The sequence below is a fragment of the Theropithecus gelada genome, chromosome 3 (assembly GCF_003255815.1).
Source record: "Theropithecus gelada isolate Dixy chromosome 3, Tgel_1.0, whole genome shotgun sequence".
Lineage (NCBI taxonomy): Eukaryota > Metazoa > Chordata > Mammalia > Primates > Cercopithecidae > Theropithecus > Theropithecus gelada.
Window position 1 is genome coordinate 96,150,482 of NC_037670.1, and position 22,384 is coordinate 96,172,865.

The following is a 22,384-nucleotide window of genomic DNA, read 5'->3' on the forward strand; positions in this document are numbered from 1 at the left end:
CTAAGTTCTGGTTTTGCAAATGAGAATTCAACTTACTTTCCATTGTAAACTTTACATTTCTCATTCTGGAAGAGCGTTTGATTTTCAGCTTATCCTTGAAAATAAAAAATTTGAATAGGATAAGTCTTGTTGTATGTGTGTGTTCCTATGAATCACACTCAGTGAGCCCTGTAAGTCTAGAGGACTCAAATCTAGTGATTGTAATATGGGAGCAACATGATGTACTGGCTTTTCCACCCGCAGCATTTATTTTCTATATTAATAGTATTATTTTATTTATGTATATTCAGAATTTATGAATTTAAAACCAGTAAAATATTTAAGAATTTCAATTACAAAAATTTAAATTTAAACGATTAAGTATTTACAAAGATAAACTTTAAACATATTATTCAAATATGTTATTAGCAGATTAATGAAAATATCAAAATAAGCACTACCTAAAATAAAAAAGCTTAATCTGGGAAAAAAGGTAAAGTAATATTATTTTTTCTCTTTAAAAAGGTATAATTAGGCTGGGCGCAGTGGCTCACGCCTGTAATCCCAGCACTTTCGGAGGCCGAGGCAGGTGGATCACCTGAGGTCGGGAGTTAGAGACTACCCTGATCAACATGGAGAAACCCCGCCTCTACTAAAAAATACAAAATTAGCTGGGCGTGGTGGCTCATGCCTGTAATCCCAGCTACTCAGGAGTCTGAGGCAGGAGTATTGCTGGAGTCTAGGAGGCGGAGGTTGCCGTGAGCTGAGATCGCGCCATTGCACTCTAGCCTGGGCAACAAGAGCAAAACTCCGTCTCAAAAAAAAAAAGGTATAATTAAGAAATCCCTGACTGTACTAATTGGAGGACTGACAAGAAGATATAGTTGTAAGCTAATTCCATATTTTTCTCTGACTACTTTATCTTCAGGTCTTCCTATGTCCGGTTCAGTACTTTTGATGAGCTACTTTAGAACTTTTTTTTTTTTTTTTTTTTTTTGGTGGGAACACCTATCATTTTATTGAAGCTGGATATAGATTTTGTTTTAAGGAAGCATATGCAGTTTGTCTTCATCTTCTCTGGTTTCTTCATATACAGTTGTAAATTTCCTCACAGTTACTTGGGTTGATTTTGATGCTGTGTTCATAATCCACTTGCATTAGATTTGCTTGGTTGAATGTCATTTTTCTCTCTTGAAGATTCTGGGAGAGGTGTTCATTTTCTAAACGGAGCACCTTGGCTCATTTCACATTTTTAATATAGATTGCTACTGTTTGACTTCTTAAGACGTATATACTGGGGAAAGAAATAAAAGAAATACCCACCTCCCCCAATCCTCCCAAAAAGAAAGAAATTGGGTGTTCTGGTACTTAATAAAAGCACGGAGTACCAAAAATGGTATTGTGATCACTATTAATTTCTCTTTTCAAATCAGGGAGGTTTTCTTTTATCATTTGTTTAATTCTCCATCTATTCCTTTTTTTCCTTTGAGATTTCTGTTAATTTTCACTATTAGATTTCATGGATTTGTTCTTTAGCTCTTTCATCTCTTGCATAATGATTTCTATATGTGAATTTTTCTGTTTTGAGATATTTCATCCACTCGATCTTTTTGGTTTGTTTATTTTGTTGAGACAGGATGTCTCTTACCCAGGCTTGAATGCAGTGGTGTGATCAAAACTCACTGCAGCTTTGACTGGGCATGGTGGCTCACGCCTGTAATCCCAGCACTTTGGGAGGCTAAGGCAGGCAGATCACCTGAGGTCAGGAGTTTGAGACCAGCCTGGCCAACATGGTGAAACCCCATCTGAAAATACAAAATAGATTAGCTGGGTGTGGTGGTACACACCTGTAGTCTTAGCTACTTGGGAAGCTGAGGCAGGAGAATTGCTTGAACCCAGGAGGCAGAGGTTGCAGTGAGCCATGAGCCAAGATCACACCACTGCACTCTAGCCTGGGCGACAGAGCCAGACTCTCTCACCAAAAAAACAAAAAAACAAAAAAAAAACACCCTCACTGCAGTCTCCAACTCCTGGCCCCAAGCAATCCTCCTGCCTCAGTCTCCCAAGTAGCTGGGACGACAGGCACGTACAACTGTACCCAGCTAATTTTTTAAATTATTTGTAAAGAAGGGGTTGTGCTATGTTACCGAGGGTGGTCTGCACCTCCCAGGCTTAAGCAGTCCTCTTGCCTCAGCCTCCCAAAGTGCTGGGATTATAGGCATGAGCCACCATGACTGGCCTTGATCCTCTGTGTTACTAATTTAGTTCTCAATAGTCACCAGGATCGCCTCTTTCAGTTTGCCTGTTAATTTTTAAAATTTAAATCTCTCTGCGGTTCTTGAAAGTCTATTTATATATTATAATTGAATCTGCTTAACTTAAATGCTCTTATTAGCTGTAGTTATAGTGGTTATTGTTAGGGTAAATGTTATCCATACACTTCCAACCCAAGAAGCCCTCTGTTGGAGGCATTGCATAATCTTCAGAATTGCTGGATCCCCATAGGTACTTTGTTCTGTACCTCCCAGGCAGTCAGGTAAAGCTGATAGGGTCCTGGATCAGTGGAAGAAGAAAGTTTAATGTCTCAATTAAGACATTAATTAGTTAGTTTAGAAAATGATAACCCGTCCTTCCAGAATCTTTAAGAAGAGAGAAAAATGACATTCAACCAAGCAAATCTAATGCAAATGGGTTATGAACACCGCATCAAAATCAACCCAGGTAACTGTGTGGAAATTTACATCTGTGTATGAAGAAACCAGAGAAGATGAAGACAAACTGCATATGCTTCCTTAAAACAAAATCTTATATCCAGCTGCAATAAAAAGATAGCTGTTCCCATTTAAAAAAAAAAAAAAAAAAAGTTCTAAAATATCTCATCGAAAGTGTTCAACCATTTCATTGAGACATTAAGCTGGTTTGGTCAGCAAACCAGCTGAGGCACAAGGATGAAGCCCGCCACTCCCGGGTTCTTCCAGGAACTTTCAGGGACAAGCAGAGCCCTCTGCCAGCCTCAAGCACCAGGGTCCAGGCGGCCCACAGTGCTGTCCCCACGCAGGTCACCTGTTGTCGGCAGGATCAAGCAGACACTCCCAGGACCAAGCACAAGCAGGCAGGGGCCACGCAGACTGCCCCAGGGGGACCACTTTCCGGGAGCGGGGACCATGGCGTCTGCACACTCTGCCCAGGCACGCCTCCGCTGGTCCCCCAGCCCTCATCCGTCAGAATGGAGGAAGAAGTCTCTCCTCCGGAGATCCAGGCAGAGCCTGCGCCCTCCTGTGTGCCCTGTGGGTTCTGCCTGCTTGCCCAGAGTGGCCACTGCTTTGCTACAGAGAGGTAGTGGAGAGGGAGCTAGGGACGGGAGGCCACAGGAGCACACTTGCAGGCCAGCAGCTTCCCCGGGGAAGAGTTTGCTTTCGTAGAACCATTTTTAATTAGAGATGCCTTAGAGAAGTGGCTTGGAATTCTGTGCAAAGCCACGATATGGATTCCAAGCTTATGGAAGCAAAAGCCTTTTCTCTACATTTCACAAAGAGGGCAAGCTTTTCTCAAATTCGGGGGGTAGGGGGTAAGGGGGAGAGGGTTTCAGTTTAATATTATCATTATAATAAGAACAATACTTTATATGGAGTAAATTTAAATTTTGTGTAAATACAACCGGATGTGATTAGAGAAACATGAGCGTCATTTGTGTAGGCTGAGAAGAGGAGACATTTAACTTACAAGCAACTTATGAAATACTTAGGGTCTCTTACAAGTTGAACAGTGCTTTCTTTTGTAATCCACATAATCTTCATATGTGTTTTGGATTCTGTGTCTTTCAAAGATTGTTTATCAACTTTACAAGGAATGTTTATAAATGTTATCTAAAATATTTTACCTGTCCTCCTCCTCTACTCTCCTTTCCTGAAAAATAAAGATATTGCTGCATGTTTACATCACAAAAATGGCAACATAATTAATTTTAAAATCCAGATGTGTTATTTTTAATACTAAAACACAACTTTTCTATTTTTCTATGAAAAGGTCAACATGATTGTGTGACCATAATCAACAATTTCTTTCCTCGAGAGAGACTGGATTATTACACTAAGCCCCAGGGACTGGATAAAGAGCCAAAACTGCCCCCAAAGTTGGCAGGCCCACTGCACAAAATCATCACCACAACGAATCTTCATCCTGTCAAGGTAGTGTGCTGTCTACTGTATTTACTTTTTATGTAAATATTGCTTCAGAGCTTAAACTGCTTTTATTATACAGGATCATAATTGTCTTGGGTTGGGTTTTGTAGATGTAGAGCTTGCAGTGGGCTCTTTTGGCCTGTTGATTTATTGAAGGAGCACTCTCCGTTGAAACCTGGAAGTGAGTGAGCGAGAGAGAAACAGACTAAAGCATCAGGAAAAGCCACGCAAAGAGATGGGTTCGCTGAAGCCTAGCTTCCACCTCATCCCACCGGGAGCTCTGGAGTGTGAGTGGCTCCAGAGAAGCAAGGGAGTCCAGCTTTTGTATTCATCAGTCTGTTGTTGGATGGGGCCTGTCTCCAGAGGGAAAGGACAGCCTCCCAAATAGTACCAAGGGAGGTGGCTCCCTTTCAATGAGGGCAGTCTTCTGGAGAAAAGACCATAGTAGCTGACCCTGAGAGCCTCTGAGGCCTGGTATACAGGCCTGGTAAAAAGGATGTAGGTGGGGCACTAACAGCATCTGTTACAATAATTGCCTTTTTAAGAAAGATTCTGAAATGTAATCATGGGCACGTTTTTAAGGTAAGTGGCTATTTGATGCCTTTAAATAACATAGTTTTTCCAGTAATTCATCAAATCAAACAGATTGTCAAATTTCGTAGATGAACACATAAGTTCAAATGGCTTAACTGGGAAATTTCAAGAGCCATTCTGAAATATTTCAGTGCTATTGTCTTCTAGATTTTAAAAATATGGGCTTTTACTGTTTTTACAGCATAATTAAAAAAAAATCCAGCTAAACAAGTATAATTTCCTCAATAATCATCATGGAAAACTACACAGCTACATGTGTGCTACAGTGATGAGGTCCTATTTCAATTTCAGTATCTGTCACATGCTTTTACTCACAGGGTAAAGATTTGATAGTAGTTCAGAGCTGTTTAAGTGAGCAAGATAGTAAGTTGGGTCAAAAGTTAAGGTTCTTCCTTAACATAAGGAGTTATTATCATGTAGAAAATAGATTTTCCCAGAAGTTTATTACAAAAGAAGAATCTGTGGAGTCTGCTGAGCATCGTGAAAATGAGTGGACAGTTCTTATAAGTAACTCTGTTGAAGAGTGACCCTCATTCAAAGATATAAGATCCAAAATGTATATAATCTTATTGCTTTGTTGATGCATCCCTGTACATCTTTCTTGAGTATTTGAAGGTTGAGAAACAAACCAAATTTACTCATTGTGTGTTCCTCCACCCAAATTAATTTTCTAGGTCCTTAAGAGAGATGACAAACTAGTAGATACCTTTCCCATCAGACAGAAAAGTGAAATCTGCTGTTTTTATTTTAGAAAACTCAAGAGTTTTTCTTAATATTCTGGAAGAACTGCCAGAGGCAACACTAGTGATACTAAGTGGGCAAATTCAGCTGTGAATTGCATACTCATGTTTTTAGTGGAGACTACAGAGGGCTTAGAATTTAACCTTTAAAAAATATGTATTTTCTTCTTTGTTAGTGGTTCTCTGCCTCCCAGCACACCTAGAGAAAAGAGAACTCCCTAGAGAAGCATTGGCTCCTCTCCATGGTGCTGTCTCAGGCATGGGCTGGCGGGGATGGGGAGACAGGTTTCTGTCAGGGGACGGTATTTCTCAATGTAGAGAATGTGTGTGGTTCTGTAAGACCCTTGTTCCTCCACTGCCTGAGCAATACAGGATATTCTGGCTTATATTGATTTGAAGAAGTTCCCTGTATTTTTCTGATTCACTGTCTTTCATATCTAGGTTTCTACCCCTTCAGATTGCAGTAAGGGTTTGTGGATTTTTTTTTTTTTTTTTTTTTTTTTTTTTGAAATAGGGTCTTGCTCTGTCGCCCAGACTGGAGTACAGTGGTGCAGATCTTGGCTCACTGCAGCCTCTGCCCTCCGGGTTAAAGCAATTCTCCTGCCTCAGCCTCCTGAGTGACTGGGATTACAGGTGCCTGCCGTCATGCCTGGCTAATTTTTGTATTTTGGGTAGAGATGGGGTTTCTCCATGTTGGCCAGGCTTCTGGAATATTTTTTTATGTTTACTTGGAACCCAGTCTTTCAGGGTTAAGTGTCCTAAGAATTATTAATACTTTCTTTTCAGTTATCTTTGAAGGTGTATATTTTAAGTAAATTAGATTGAGGGCATATTTATGCAGACAATAATTTGTAAAGGTGTATAGTCTGAAATAGACTACATAATATTTTTTAGAGTATAAAGGGGACTATCCTATTATATACCTTCCTCCAGCCCAGACCTTGCTTTTTGTAGGTTTAAATGATCTATTCACTCGAAAGCTTTTCTTTTATCCATCCTTTGGATATAAAAGCCACCCAGTTGCTTTTGTTGTTGTGGCCTGTTTTTATTGCTCTACCCCTTTCTAAGCTAGCATGGCCTTTCCTATGGAGTATTATTTAAAAAGTAATAACCACTGTATAATGTCAAACAGCTTTTAAAACAAACTCAGAAATTCTCCCCAGTACACACCTCACATTTCATTACAGTGCACCTAACATAGCTATATTTGTGTCTAGGCTAAGTGGCTGCCATAGCAATAAGGATGCATTTGTTTTCAAAAGGGACTTGGAGGATTGTGCTGATGCCCAGAATATGAAGGTTATCTAGGAGAAAAACCAAATCACAGGAAAAAATGTCAGCAGAGCAGGGTCTATGAGTGGACAGGAGGCAGATGTGCACACAGCAATCCTGTCTTTGATTACTGTGATTTTCAAGCCTGGTATTGTAGATTTAGCAGTTTTTAAAAATGGGATTTAAAAACTAAAAGGAATTCAAAATGCCACTACATGAACATATTCTCAGGTAGCAATCCTTTGAATGGTAAAAATTTATCTAGTTTTTAATGCCAGTAGAAATATATTTATTAAATGCTCCTCCTCATTAATTAATAAAAAGGATTTCCTTTGTAATATATTACTTCATAATGCTGCAGAGATTAAGAAAACAAGTACAAATATTATTCTTTTGTGTGTAGCTACGTAATTGTTTCATTAAGCTCATGTTAATGATGTGGTTATTTGTCATTTTTCTTGGTGTATATTTGTGCTGTGTATTAAAAAATAGATAAGGTTTAATGTCTCCAAACAAAAAATTATTAATCTGGGTTCTGTTTGAAATTTTTTGAAAGAATTTCACTTGTAAGTTTAAGATTCTATAGTTGATTATAAATGCCACATATAAAAATACTGATCAAACAATTTTAAATGATCACAATTAGCAGAAGTATAAACAGATGATTACTGAGTCTTTTCTTCTCTACCATAAATTGTCAAAGTATGTTTTGGTAGAGAGAGTTATCAAGAAATTTACCAATAAGGATTCTGATTATACTTGCTTCATTAAGTCTAATAACTTATTATTAAGTGCTGGATTTTTGTAAAACACTAGATTGTATATAAATCTAATAAGGTCAAAAAGTGAAAATCATTTAATTTTACAGGGACATTTCATCTGTGTTAAATTTCTAATTAGAGGGCTAGCTATGGGCTTTACTAATAGATGATCTTTTTTCATGCCTAAAGAAAAGAAACTAATTCAGGAAACTCTACCTGTTGTTCCCTGACATGTACAGTCCCTGGGATATTGATTTAGCTGTAACAGGTAGGTTAGCAAGTACTGAGTGGCTCTCTGCTCTGTGCATACAGTTGTGACCCTGTTACATTTATTGTGGTCTTTGTGCTCCTTAGTTCAGCTAGATCCGAGTTCTTGTCTTACAACCAGGAAGAATTAGACGTGGACACTGGAGAGTGAGTGGAGTAGAATTTATTAAGTGAAAGGAGAGCTCTCAGCAAAGAGGGGATGCAGGGAGGTGGTTCCCCTACCCGAAGGTGGGAAAGTCCCCCGTGTGCCTGGGTCCAGGTCCTTTTATGGACTCAGAATGGGGAGTGCATGCTGATTGGTTTGTGAGTATGTGAAAAAGGTTAAAGCGAAGACACCACTCAGTGGTGGGCACGACAGTGTAGAAAACCAGTTAGGAAAGGGTAGGTGTATGTAAAATAGGTGAAGGGTAAGGATCAGTCAGAAGAAATTGAGCCAAACAGGAAGACAAGTTCTCAATCCAGTTCGAGGATTTAATTTGTAGCTTGCCTTTCAGGCTTTAAACTGTCTTTGGCTTGGAAATGGCGCTTCATCGAGGACCCACCCCATCTGCCTAGGCATTTGGCTGCCTCCTGCCACACTCACATTCATGTTTACATTACTATTATACCACCATGGATGTTTACAGCAGTCCTGTGCAGACCCACTTCAAATAATCTACCCTACAACAATGCTAATACAAAAATACTCCTTATTACACTAAATTTGACTTATTACACTAAATTACACTTAATCTGTGCGTACATAGGAAATGTGGTACTCATAATGTGTAAGATTTGATCATTCTAATATTTCCCCCTTAAAGTTATTTATGGCTTCCTCTTTGACCTATTCTCATGACTGTAGATGATCGGAAGCATCTTCAGGAAAATTTCCGCAGAGAAATGTAGTTAATTGGAAAGTAAAGCATATTTCATTTTTAGACTTCATTCTGAAAAAATCTCATTTTCTTATGCTTAATAAGAATTAATGAGAATTGTAGCTCTCCTAGCCATGAAATTCTAGAGCTGAGTAATGTTAACTAAAAGTGGTTATTGCTCAATGATTTGATTCTTTATGTAAAATGTTCAAATTTGCCATGTTTATCTTTAGTCAAAGCGCACTTAACAGAGACTGTAAAATCATGTACTCTTGAGTGGCATACTGGCACTCTGGCATAGGTAGATGGCAGATCACATTATAACTTTGATATACAGAGTTTAAGAGATTCCACTATTTTACGGTCATTCTATATTGTTCTATATGTTTGTTCCGGGTAATCTGCATTCTAACAAATAGCATAATAACTTCATGATCCTAAGGAAGGCTTTCTTTGGCAATCTTTTGAAATCAACTAAATGGACTACCTAATTTGTACATGGAAAAGTCTCTCCTTTAATACCTGAGTACACTGGGATTTCCTCTAGATCGTGATGCTTGTAAATGAGAATCCTCTGCTGACAGAAGAAGCAGCCCTGAATAAATGCTACAGAGTGATGGATTTGATTTGTGAGAAATGTATGAAGCAAAGAGACATGAATGAAGTATTGGCTATGAAAATGCATTACATAAGCTGTATCTTTCAGAAATGCATTAACTTCTTGAAAGATGGAGAGAATAAACTGGACACCTTGATCAAAAGGTACTCTTTTTACTACGTCGTTTATAAAATACACTCAACTGGATTTTTTTTTTTATATGAAGCCTGATTATTATGGGTTTCAAAATTAAACATTTTGGCAGCAATTGCTGTTGTTGGAATCACATTTAGTCTTTGACAAACAGACAATAATGTTATACTTACATTGAGTGATTATTCAGTTCTGTATTCTTTACTGTGATGTTTTTGTTGTTACCAGCGATTTACAGATGAGGAATCTGAGGTTTGGAGAGGTTAAATAGCATGTGTAAGATCACACAGTGAGAAAGTGGCCCAAGTCTAAATTTGAGCATATTTCATGCCCTAGGTTGCAGCTCTGGATTTATAATGGCATCCAGGGTGTCTCTGTTACTGTACCTTGGAGAGCTGTGTTTTATGCTGGTTCTCTGACCACCAGAGATCAAATTCTCTTGCATACTTACCTAAAAAAGGGAACTAAGTCTGAAGGGTGTGGCCCTATGAGAGTTTTTATTCTTAGTACAAATAACTGACATGGTAATAAGTAACTAGCTAATCTGATAACAGTGTTTAACGTGTTTTATGGTGATAGTCACCTTTCCATATTCATTTAATGGGCCTGAAAACCTTATAAGGCCTAGCGTGACATATAGGTTGAAGAGCAATTTGAATTGAGCCCGTCATCATGATTTGAAGAGACAAAGGAAATCCTAAGTAACAGAAGATACTACTAAAAACTGTTGGGTTCAGCTAGGAGAGAGTGCTTAGTGATTCAACTCCAATTACTCTTTAAAAAATATCTTTCAGCTTGTTAAAAGGCCGAGCTTCTGATGGCTTTCCAGTGTATCAAGAAAAGATCATTAGAGAAAGTATCAGAAAATTTCCTTACTGCGAAGCTACACTCCTCCAGCAGCTGGTTCGAAGCATTGCTCCTGTTGAAATTGTAAGGCTCCTCTTACCTAAGTTGACTCTATCAGTAAGACCTAATTACCACATATTGTATTGTTAAAGGCAAGTTCTCTTTAGTATTTATTTTTATTATTTCAGAATATTTTTAGGAACAAAGGTGGAGATAGGTTTGCCTGCCAAACCTGTCCCTGTTGATTTATTTCCCATCTCACGATCTTCTTCTTACCTTATTATAGTTCATAGTTTAATAATCAGGACGTCCCTATGTTGAAATGTAGATAGTTAGGGTAGGAACTTACATTTTATATACATCCACTGTGTAATATAGGTACACACTTACACTTGTAGCTATATGAATTACCAGCACAAAGTCATACACTAGATGCAAGTATGAATTGATTGCCTAGGGTGATAGTATCCAGGCAGTGGGGATGTAGTGGGATAAGCCATGGGAAGGCTCCCTGTGGTTCCTGATAACAATCTCAAAGTATGCTCCAGCTTCCCATAATCCTCCTTAATGCCTCTGATTAGAAAATGTCCATACTAAAACCTGTTTATACTTACCCACTATATAAGTGCGTTTTGTTAACTTTATCTGTTATTTAAATTACTTGCTATTCATTTGTCATGTATTTTAATTTATTTGGCCTTTTCTATTTTGAGACAGAGTCTCTTTCTGTTGCCCAGGCTGGAGTGCAGTGGCACAATCTCAGCTCACTGCAACCTCCGCCTCCCAGGTTCAAGCGATTCTCCTGCCTCAGCCTCCTGAGTAGCTGGGACTATAGGTGCGCGCCACCACACCCAGCTAATTCTTGTATTTTTAGTAGAGATGGGGTTTCACCACGTTGACCAGGTTGGTCTCAAACTCCTGACTCAGGTGATCTACCCACCTCGGTTTCCCAAAGTGCTGGGATTACAGGCATGAGCCACTGTGCCCAGCCACCTTTTCTATTTTGAATACATTTTTGTTTACCCTATCTATACCCATTCATGCTTTTATACGTTTCAACCAAAAACTTGATCAGCTTTTGTCTATCAGGCAAGAAATTGATCCTAAGACCAGTCCCACCCATGGCTTCCTCCCTCCCTCTGGCAAATCTGGTTCCCTTCTCTATGCTTTCTCTCTGGGTTGTTATGTCATCCTCAGTGTAGAACATCAGGGCTCAAAGTGGGCTCCAGATGCTCCTTTGTACGTTAATAATTTACCTAGTCTGAACCATAAAATAAACAAGAAAGACCTGAGCAGGCAAGACCATCTCATAAAGTTCGTGTATTGATTTATTCATGTGTGCTCCCCCTACTTTCAAGGGTTTCTTTACTCATACTTTTTAACATAGTTGGCTATTTAGTGGTTATGCTTTTGGAAGAATAAAGTTAGCAAATTATGATTTGTCAATTACAAATGTGTCTTAGCAGCACATATCAAAGCCCAACCAACCATGAATTAAATAGATAAGGGTTTATGTATTCACATATACATAGATGCCCAAAGGTAGCAGACTAGGTCTGGTATAGTGACTTAAAAATAGTTTGGGGACCCAAACACTTTCTCATCTTTCCCTTCCAATATTCCTTAGCTATGTAGGTTCTTATACACATACTTACGACCTCATGGTTACGAGGCATTTAATGTTCCTCCTCCAGCTCATATTCCTATCCCAGGCAGGCAGGAAGAGCAAAGGGGTCCATATCTGGAAAACATAAGCTCTCCCAGAAGCCCTCTGCCTGTGTCACATGACTTTCCTTAGCTACACAGGAGTCTGGGGAAATAAGTATTTTTGGCTTTTCTAAACACTGCTGCTTTGAACAAAATTACACTTCTGTTAGTGAGGAAGCTGGGAGAATTGATATCACAGAAGCAACTAGCAGTACCTGTTATGTGGGATTTCCAGCACTCACAAATGGTTGCTGACCTTTTACCTTCATGAGAAAAAACAGAAAAACTAAAACAGCAAGCCAGAGTTCTTTAAAAAAAAAAAAAAAAAAAGGCAGGTCAATATCATGGTCAACAAGTTATCTTAGCTCCATGTAATAGAATAATGTAATTAGAATTTATAGAGTATAATTATTATTTTTATTTATTTATTTATTGAGGGGGAGTCTTGCTTGTTAACCAGGCTAGAGTGCAGTGGCGTGATCTCGGCTCATTACAACCTCAACCTTCCAGGTTCAAGCGATTCTCATGTCTCAGCCTCCTGAGTAGCTGGGACTACAGGCACACGCCACCATGCCTGACTAATTTTTTTGCATTTTTAGTAAAGACGGGGTTTCACCATGTTGGCCAGGCTGGTCTTGAACTCCTGACTTCAGGTGATCTGCCCACCTTGGCCTCCCAAAGTGCTGGGATTACAGGCGTGAACCACCATACCTGGCCTAGAGTATAATGATTATTGTTTACCCCAGTGATCTGAGTCATCAAGAAAAGGTTTATAATAAAGTTAGGATAGTATTTCATGCATTTTGGAAAGACTTTTCTTTAAAAATTTTTGTTCTTGGAAGTTTTATGTTCTACTCTCTGGAAAACTTGATCCCAAATGCTTGTGATTGTGCATATCACAGCTATTGTTTACTGCCTAATGGGTTTTCATATTCTGCAAGTTCTAAGCCTCTGAAGTGATGCCCACCTTTTCCCGGCACACCATGGTTCCCAGGGCTGGCTGCTGTGAGCTTCACTGTGTTGTTTTCTGACAGTGCTAATGCCTGGGCCCTCTGCTCAGCTTTTGGTTCCCTCTGCCTACTGTGGAACTCTGGCTTCTGCCTGTCTCAAGGCTCAGCAGGAAGTGTGAGGCATGGCTAAGTTTAGAAAGATTGCTCCAGCATCATAGCAGATCATACCGTTAAAGATAATTTTGCTTTATCTATTGACACTATGTATTTTAACTTCTGGAAGTTAAAATGTCTGTGATTTTATAGCATACATTGAATAAAGCATCCTGTTTGTTTTTAGGCTGAGTATCTTTCTATGGGAGGAGCTCTGACACCCAAGCAGATTCTTATCTAACAAAATAGATGACAAGATTTTGTATAACAAGGGATTTATTGTCACAACACCAGTACCAAGAAAGATTCTACATGGTTACTCATCTGTACCACTGTTACTTTTCTTTGTCAGCCATAGTTCACATAACAGGTGTGCTCCTAGCAAAATATTCTTCAGTTTTCTCTTGAGTTACATCTGTGAGAATGTCAGTGTGTGGTATGACTCCCACAACTGTCCCATTTCGTGGGAGATTTTGAACACGTCTCAAGCAGTTTTGTGAAGAAATTTGAACATGAAAATATAATTGTCATAATGTCTGTTGAATATATCATATTCTGTTGATTTGTGGAGCAGACTGCTCCACGATTCAGGACTCTACTTTTGAGGCAAAAGAATGATACAGATTTGTAAACTTTCAGTGTTATATTAAGAACCAGTAATTCTCAAACTTTTAGTATGTCTTAGAATTACCTGGGAATATTGGTAATAATGCAGGTACCTAGACCACATCCTTAGAAATTCTAAGTTACAAGGTATGGGGCAGTGGGAGGGATCTGCATTTTTAACAGGTTCTCTGATGCAGTCCAGCATTTGAGGACAACTAAAATAGACATTCATTCCTGATGGAATTATTAACTGAAGTGTCTAATATCTGAAACTTGATTTCACCTAATTTTTCCTCATTATACTATCTTTATTCCAAAACAGAATTCATAGCACTTTCATGTGAAAGCAAACCCAGTCATTATTATTTGTATTCAAGAAGAACATGGCAGTTCCAAAATGAGTGCTACTTTTAAAATGCTTCTTGAATCTTTGAATATTTTCTTTGACTATCTTGAGTATACAGAACAGTGAAGGACATTGCTCCTGGGTGATATTTTTAAATTTCTGTTATGTACAATTGGTAAGATAATATAAAGCAAATATTCTTAGGAAGAAAAAGCAAATACTCAAAATGAAAATTATAAAGTGTCAAAATTCTGGTTTGGAATAAATGAAGAAATTTGAAAAACTCAGAACAAAGAACTGTTAGGAACAGGTAAGAAAAATAGATACTGTGTAAATATTTTTTGCTAAATAAGTTTTAGTAGCATCGTCTCAGACAGATAAATACTTACCCTTATAATTTTTTTTTTTTTTTTTTAAATAAAAGATCTTGCACCGTCACCAAGGCTGGAGTGCAGTGGCATGATCTCAGCTCACTGCAACCTCTGCCTCCCGGGCTCAGGTGATCCTTCTGCCTCAGACTCCCAAGTAGCTGGGACTACAGGCGTGCCACCATGCCTGGCTAATTTTTGTATTTTCAGTAGAGTCAGGGCTTCACCAAGTTGGTCAGGCTGCTCTCAAACTCCTAACCTCAAATGATCTGCCTGCCTTGGCCTCCCAAAATACTGGGATTACCGGCTTGAGCCACTGCTCCCAGCCCCTTATAATTTTCTTTGTAAAAAAAATACATAGACCAGGTGCAGTGGTTCACGCCTGTAATCCCAGCACTTTGGGAGGCCAAGGTGGGTGAATCATGAGGTCAGGAGTTCGAGACCAGTCTGGCCAACATGGTGAAATCTCGTCTCTACTGAAAATACAGAAAATTATCTGGGCGTAGGCGGGCACCTGCAATCCCACCTGCTCAGAAGGCTGAGGCAGGAGAATCGCTTGAACCTGGGAGACGGAGGTTGCAGTGAGCCGAAATCAAGCCACTGCACCTCCAGCCCGGGTGACAGAGTGAGACTCCATCTCAAAAAAAAAAAAAAAAAAAAAAAAAATTTATAAATGTTTTTTAACAACCTTTTTAAATTTTCCATTGCCCACTAGTAATAAGTTTCACACATTTGGTTTTTCTTAATAGTTTGATTCAACTGCATGTGTGTTTCTTAACAAATTTGGAACATACCAATTATAATGGTGATAATTTATTTGAACTGCAAGCCAACATAAAGCAAATGAGTTTAAATATATTGCCTTTAAAATACTTATACTATACTTTTTGGAATTAAGATAAACATTTTTGATGTGCCCTATAATTGTTTCAAGGAATATGGACATTTTCTGGATGTCAGTTCTCAGAAAAAGAAATTCCTCTCTGGAGTCATTGTCCTAAATCTGAATCGCTATGGGCTTACTGAATTATCCTCACTGGAAAAATACTTTTATCCTAGATTAAGGGTGTATTTTTCTCTTTAATTATCTGGACCTGTGACTGACTTTTCATATGTTTTGTACAGAAAATGGTATATTCTAAAAGATTTTTGTCATTTTGTCTTAAAGCCTGTGTAATCTATAGCCTTAATGATTTCTTCCTTTTTGTGTCAATATTGTAGGACAGCAGTGTCCATGGGCTGATACCTCTGTAGTGTTTCCATGGTGATTTCAGAGTTTGTTTTTTCTCCTCTTCATGCCCACTCTAGGGTTCGGATCCCACTGCATTCTCTGTCCTTACCCAAGCCATCACTGGCCAGGTGGGTTTTGTGGATGTGGAATTTTGCACGACCTGTGGAGAAAAGGGAGCAAGTAAAAGATGTTCAGTTTGCAAAATGGTAAGAATGGAGTTCTTTTTAGTTCATTGACCTCTGGTTTAGATGCAGCCAAGCTGATGATTGAGTTTTAATATTCCGTAAGAGTGGACATTAGTTTTCTAATAAATTGTAGCAATGAAAATATTTTATTTAATACTTAAAAAGTAGTTTTGGAAGAGAATTGATAGGATCAGTATAGTTATTTACTGTGTCTTCTGCTACACTGCCACTCTTCCTTTGCCCCTTTGTTGGTCACCTCATGAAAAGAAAGGATATGAATGAATGAATATGAGAAAATAAGAGAAAGATTATCTGTGGTGCAAGGAGACCAAGGCTGCTGCAGATATGAAACCTAGAATAGGACAGTTCATAAATACACATTCTTTACTCTTCTGATGTTGACTTTAATGACAGTGTCTTCATCAACATATCCTTGTAAAACTACAATTTCTGACTGTTGCCAGTCTTTAATCCCTATGGGCTGTACTGCCCCCTTCTGCCAGAATTGACTTTGTAAAAGGCATATCTGATTGTGTTCTCACATCCAGATACTGAGCACATGCATGTGTCTGTACATTCACTTAATCCCATGGGTAGCGTCAACTGCCTATTGACTTTAAAAGTTGAAATTCTTCAGCATGTTGTATGAAACCCATTATAATCTACTGTAACCTACTTCTTCAGCTTCATCTTGTTTAATGACTTACTTCTCTGAACCTCAGTTTCCTGAATTAAATGAAATTCCAGAATTAAATCAAACTATTCATATTGGTTAACTATTACTGCTTATAAAAACACACTGAAACTCAGTGCTTAAAACAATAATCATTTAGTCTTTCTCTCACAGTTATGGTTGGCTATTCTCAGCTGGGGCAGTTGTGCTCCATGTGACTCTCATCCTTCTTGTACTAGCAGACTAGGCTGAGCATGTTGTCTTAGCAATAGCAAAGGAACACATGGGCAGGTAGAAACACAGAAGGCCTCTCAAGGACTAGCCTTGAAATTGCCATGTTGTGTCATGCTATTGGCCATAACAAATCACATGGCCCAATATGAAGTCAAGTCTCCTCCTTTCAGTGCAGAGAACTTTGAAATCATATGAGAAAGTGTATGAATGCAAGGATGAATGAAGCATTGGGGTCAATAATACAATATATGTATAAGGGCCTAGCACAGTGCTTGGCATATAATAAGTGTTTAATAACGTTCATTCCCATCTCCTTTCCACCCCTACTTGCAAAAATATAAGGCCATTTACAAAAACTTCTTGCTGTTTTTGAACATAGCATTTACTTCCCTGTTCCTGCATTTTTGTACTAGATATTTTCTCCAGTCGGAATTCTTCTTTCCCATTTTTCTGTCTAGCTTGACTCACCACAGCTAGAGTGAGTTGCTGCTTCCTCTATGCCTCCATCACTTACATCCTGTACTATGTTTTAAAATTATGTATTTAGGTGCCTGCCTCTCTCCCTTCCTCCGTATCTTTCTTTTTCTTGACCCTAGCTACCTTTGGGACAACAACTCTATCTTCCTTGTCATTGTGCTGTACCAATTCTGGCACATGGCGGGTTCATAATAAGCTATTTGCTAAAGTCTTTGGTAGACTGTTTGTTATATATTCATTATTGTTTTAAAGTAAAGCTACACACTATAAATCTAAATGAATACACAGATACTGTGTTGGGCTGTTCTTACATTGCATAAAGAAATACTTGAGACTGGGTTTCTTTTATATTTCTAAAGAAATTACATTTATAAAGAAAAGAGGTTTAATGGGCTCACGGTTCTGGAGGTGTACAGGAAGCATGGCATGGGCATCTGCTCAGCTTCTGGTGAGGTCTCAGGAAGCCTTCAATTCTGGTGGAAGGTGAAGGGGGAGCAGGCATGTCACATGGCAGGAGCTAGAGCAAGAGGAGGTGGGGGAGTTGCCACATGCTTTTGAACAACCAGATGTTGTGAGAACTCACTCACTATTGTGAGGACAGCACCAAGGGAAGGGTGCTAAACCGTTCATGAGAAAACCGCCCCCATGATCCTATCACCTCCCACTAGGCCCCACCTCCAACATTTGGGATCACAATTCACTATGAGATTTAGAGGGGACAACATCCAAACTGTATCAACCACATATTACGGTTTTAAAATAAAGTATGGAAAATGACATTTTTATAGCTTAGTCATAGTTGGGAAATCTTACAACCCGAGCTCTGGAAATGAAAATAAACCAACAATTGCTTTCAGGTGATATATTGTGATCAAGCCTGCCAGAAAACACACTGGTTTACTCATAAGAAAATCTGTAAGAATCTGAAGGACATTTACGAAAAGCAACAATTGGAGGCTGCCAAAGAAAAGAAACAAGAGGAAAACCGTACGTATATAAAAACCGAGTTCACCCTGCTTCTTAGTGGAGAGAGAGATAATAGGTGATCTTAACACACTGGAACTGAGTCTTCTCTGGAAGCCATAGGAGCTCAGGAGTGACCAATGAAAGAATCACATTTAAATTTAAATGTGTCCCTTTTTTAAGTTCTTGGGATATAGTCAGCCTAGACATCACTGGAAAACAGAGACGTTAAATTCTGAGGGATGTAGTTTATTTCATATTCCACATTCTAGCTTAGGTGACTGCCCTGGAACAATGGGATTCTTAATGGGTATTAACTTATATTCTGCTCATGAAGGATTTTAAAGTCTTTGAATAAGAGAATTAATTAAATTTCCACTAATGGCTACCAGAAGATTCTAAGGGTGGAAACCTTTAAATTCCTTAATTAAATTTCAGAACTATAGGTGAAATTACAGAGTACATTTATAAATCATTCATTAAATTGCAGATCAATATACAGATAAAATGTCTACAAGTGTCGGAGCAGTGAATTTTGTATTATTTTTTTTCTCCATCCCTCTTGAGGTTTTGTGACCCATTTTCATCAGAAATAGTGAGTTGCTTCAGCAGTGATTATCAGACTGGAGAGGAGAACCGCCCCCACCCTCATGCCTCATTCCAGAGAATATGTCGTATGTTCTGGGGGAGTGCATATAGTTTGAAAAAGATGCCTCGGTTACTCTGATACCAGGCATTTCTGCCTCCACCTCTCAAGGAACCATATCCCCTTTACTACTGGGTTGAGAAATACTCTCAGTGGAATTAAATGATTTGTACACAATTAAACCATTTATCCTTAATAGTCAGGCTTTCTGACTGCCATGCCTTCTCTTGTTTTCTTGACCAGACTTTTTTATTCTATGTGCTAAGGACAGAAAGTAACAAATGTTCATTACTAACACACCACTGAGGGAGAAGATTGTCAGTAGAATGGGCACTCCCATTTGTTAAGCATCATTCATGCGCCAAACACTGCTCTAAATATTACAGACACTTTTATCTTCACCAATGGAGGCTAGCCTTTATTACCTACATATTATAGACAAGGGAAACAACTGCATGCAGGCAATTACCTCTCCAAGGACATCAAACGAATTCACAGAAAAGCTGTATTCAAATACAGGCTTTGTCAAGTCCCAAGCAACAATCCTGATTTAGAGATGGCTTTGGAACCAGAGGCCTGAGTTCAAATGCTGGTTCTGCTGTTTCACTAGCTAGGAAACTTGTAGCAAGTTACCAAACCTCGCTCTTCTCAGTTTTCTCATTTGTAAAATAATGTTAGCGATGATAGTAGAGATAATAATATACCTCATGTAGTTGATATGAAGATTAAATAATACATGTAAAGCATTGAGAAGAGTGTCTGACACATGTTGGGAACAAAATAACAACTTCTTCTTTTTTTAATCAGATGGCAAACTTGATGTCAATTCTAACTGTGTTAATGAAGAGCAACCAGAGGCTGAAGTGGGTATCTCCCAAAAAGATTCCAATCCTGAAGATTCCAGGGAAGGAAAGAAAGAATCTCTTGAAAGTGAAGCTGAGTTGGAAGGCTTACAGGATGCTCCTGCAGGGCCACAGGTGTCGGAGGAGTAAAAGCCAGAGCAAGTGCCAGTGGGGATGGTCCTCACCCTGCAAGAAGCTGGAAAACTCATGGGAATGCATTGTCCTCGCCTCGTTATACCTGCATGGCACCATGGCAGGATTCCACATTTCATAGAATAGAGGTTTTCAAGGAAACCCCTGTTGACCATGCCCTAATTTCCTATTGATTTCTGTTCTATAATTGAACAGATAATCCTATGGAAATTTTTTTGTTTCAAAATACAGGAAAAACATTCCTATTCCCTTTCTGAGGCTGGCTTTCCAGCAGTTGTTTCAAAGGAAAATAGATCCCCTTAAAGAAAAAATATAGGCTTTAGGGAACAAAGGGACAAGCAGAACAGATGTGGAAGAGAGATTTTCAGGAAAGAAAAAATTGATAGCTACAGAGATGGGTAGTTAGAAAAATCGTAACTTATATGTGAATAAAATACATAGAAACAGCATTTACTGTAGTGGCGTTCTACTTATTAAGATGCAATGAAATGAAGAAAAGCTTCATGTCCAAGGACCTTTGCCACAGTTCAGCTAATTGTAGTTTTATACAGAAATGATCCTGAACACTCTGAACTTGACCTAGTCCTGCGGTGATACTCTATCTGCAGTATTTGTACCTCCAGAATGGCAGATCCCTCAGCAGGAACAAAGGCGTATTGACGGTTCTCTCAGCATGTGCAAAAAAGGTACTTCCTGAAACTTTTGATTCAATAATGGCTAAACATACTATGTACACAATTATTGTAAGGCTAATTCACGTGCCATACTCCACCTGAAAGCCTGAGTTATCTTGCTATAAGCTTTTCATGGAGCACTTCCTTTCCAGAAACTGATTTGTAACTCTATTAGAGAATGTCCTGGTGTCAGTTTTTAGCATATGTAGTATTTAAACAGAGCTAGAATGTGATGTCTGAAGATAGTGCTGCATTTCTAAGTTTCTTGTGTGGATTTTAAAATAAATTGTGCCTACAAATATAAACAACTCATCTTGTTTTATAACTTATTGTTGGGGAGTGGCAAATATTGAAGAAATATTAGAGAACTTAAAAAATAATAGGGAACTTGACAAATATTGGAGAACAGCAAAGTAACAATTATTTTAATATGTACAATGGCAGAACAAAATGACTAGAATTCTCACCTCACTTTGCTGATCAAATTCTATCTTGTGGATTTTGTTTGTTTTTTTGTTTTTGTTTTGAGACAGAGTTTGGCTCTTGTCGCCCACACAGGAGTGAAATGGCACTATCTCAGCTCACTGAGACCTCCGCCTCTCAGGTTCAAGTGACTCTTCTGCCTCAGCCTCCTGAGTAGCTGGGATTACAGGTGCCTACCACCACACCCAGCTAAATTTTGTACTTTTTTTTTTTTTTTGAGACGGAGTCTCACTCTGTTGCCTAGGCTGGAGTGCAGTGGCGCAATCTCGGCTCACTGCAAGCTCCACCTCCCAGGTTCACACCAGCTAATTTTTTGTATTTTTAGTAGAGACGGGGTTTCACCATGTAAGCCAGGATGGTCTTGATCTCCTGACCTCGTGATCCGCCCGCCTCGGCCTCCCAAAGTGCTGGGATTACAGGCATGAGCCACTACGCCCGGCCATTTTTGTATTTTTAGTGGAAACGGGGTTTCACCATGTTGGCCAGGCTAGTCTCAAACTCCTGACCTCAGGTGATCCACCTGCCTTGGCTTCCCAAAATGCTGGGAATACAGGCGTGAGCCACTGCACCCAGCCTATCTTGTGGATTTTTATCTTCCTTACACTCTATTTTTTTCCTAGCCCTAGCATATACCCTATACCACACAGACCCTGTACCATGCTGGTTCTAGGATGACTTTGAGTAAATGTTGAGGGTTAACTGGTTAGGAATTCAGCAGGTGAATTTAGACTGAATTTGTTAATCATGACAAGCCTCCCTTGGAAAAAAATAAAATCGTTCATCCAAGTACTTCATCTATACACACACTGATGAACATTTATCTTTAGGTAGTAAAGGAGCCCTCCCAGTCATTCCTCTCCCACTGACATGCTTTTTACCTGAGTTTCCGGGATTTTCGTGATTTTTTGTAATGTTTGTGTTACCATCAATTCTCCTTTTCTTCACCCCACGCTGTCACATACTGTGGAGGACTCTGGCAAGAGGACGTGGCCCTTGTCTTTGCATACCATGAGGGTTGTGGAAAAGCAGAAGAAATTGTCACCCAGTAAACTGAGTTATTTCCCTGCTCTGCATTAGCTGCAAAAAAAGAACATACAATTGGGGGAAAAAGGCAGGCAGGTTTTATTCCTGGCCAGGAATGGAAAAGGAGAGAGCTCTTGCTCTAAAGACACCTACCTCCCAAGCTGTGGGAAGCTGGGGAACTTCAAGGAGTTAGGTGTTGGGTGGAAGATAGGTAAGCATATTCAGAGAGGAACTCCAGATGCACAAGCATAGATCATAAATGTGTCTCCATACACCCCACGTTCAGCAAAGGCAGCGATTCTCCTCTGGGTGAGAAGCTTAGCATTATAACGATATGCTAATGATCTAAAGGTAGCAAGGAGTCTCTGCTTCTGGTTTGCTGAGTTTCACTCAGGCCTTATCTTCCTGTAGTCACTGGGGAA

General features: G+C 39.1%; 1 protein-coding gene across 2 annotated transcripts in view; it reads left to right on the forward strand.

The window, feature by feature from the left end:
* The window catches only part of ANKMY2 (ankyrin repeat and MYND domain containing 2), a 46,799-nt gene extending 26,035 nt beyond the window's left edge, over positions 1 to 20,764 (forward strand). Inside the window, exons 5-10 of one of the 2 annotated variants that reach the window (XM_025378354.1) lie at positions 4,006 to 4,169; positions 9,199 to 9,413; positions 10,197 to 10,332; positions 15,687 to 15,815; positions 18,036 to 18,165; positions 19,595 to 20,764. In XM_025378354.1, the coding sequence (XP_025234139.1) occupies positions 4,006 to 4,169; positions 9,199 to 9,413; positions 10,197 to 10,332; positions 15,687 to 15,815; positions 18,036 to 18,165; positions 19,595 to 19,779 (959 nt within the window). In that variant the 3' untranslated portion in view covers positions 19,780 to 20,764. The remainder of the gene's footprint in view (positions 1 to 4,005; positions 4,170 to 9,198; positions 9,414 to 10,196; positions 10,333 to 15,686; positions 15,816 to 18,035; positions 18,166 to 19,594) is intronic. The other variant, XM_025378355.1, reaches the window with a different exon arrangement.
* The last annotated feature ends 1,620 nt before the right edge of the window (positions 20,765 to 22,384 follow it).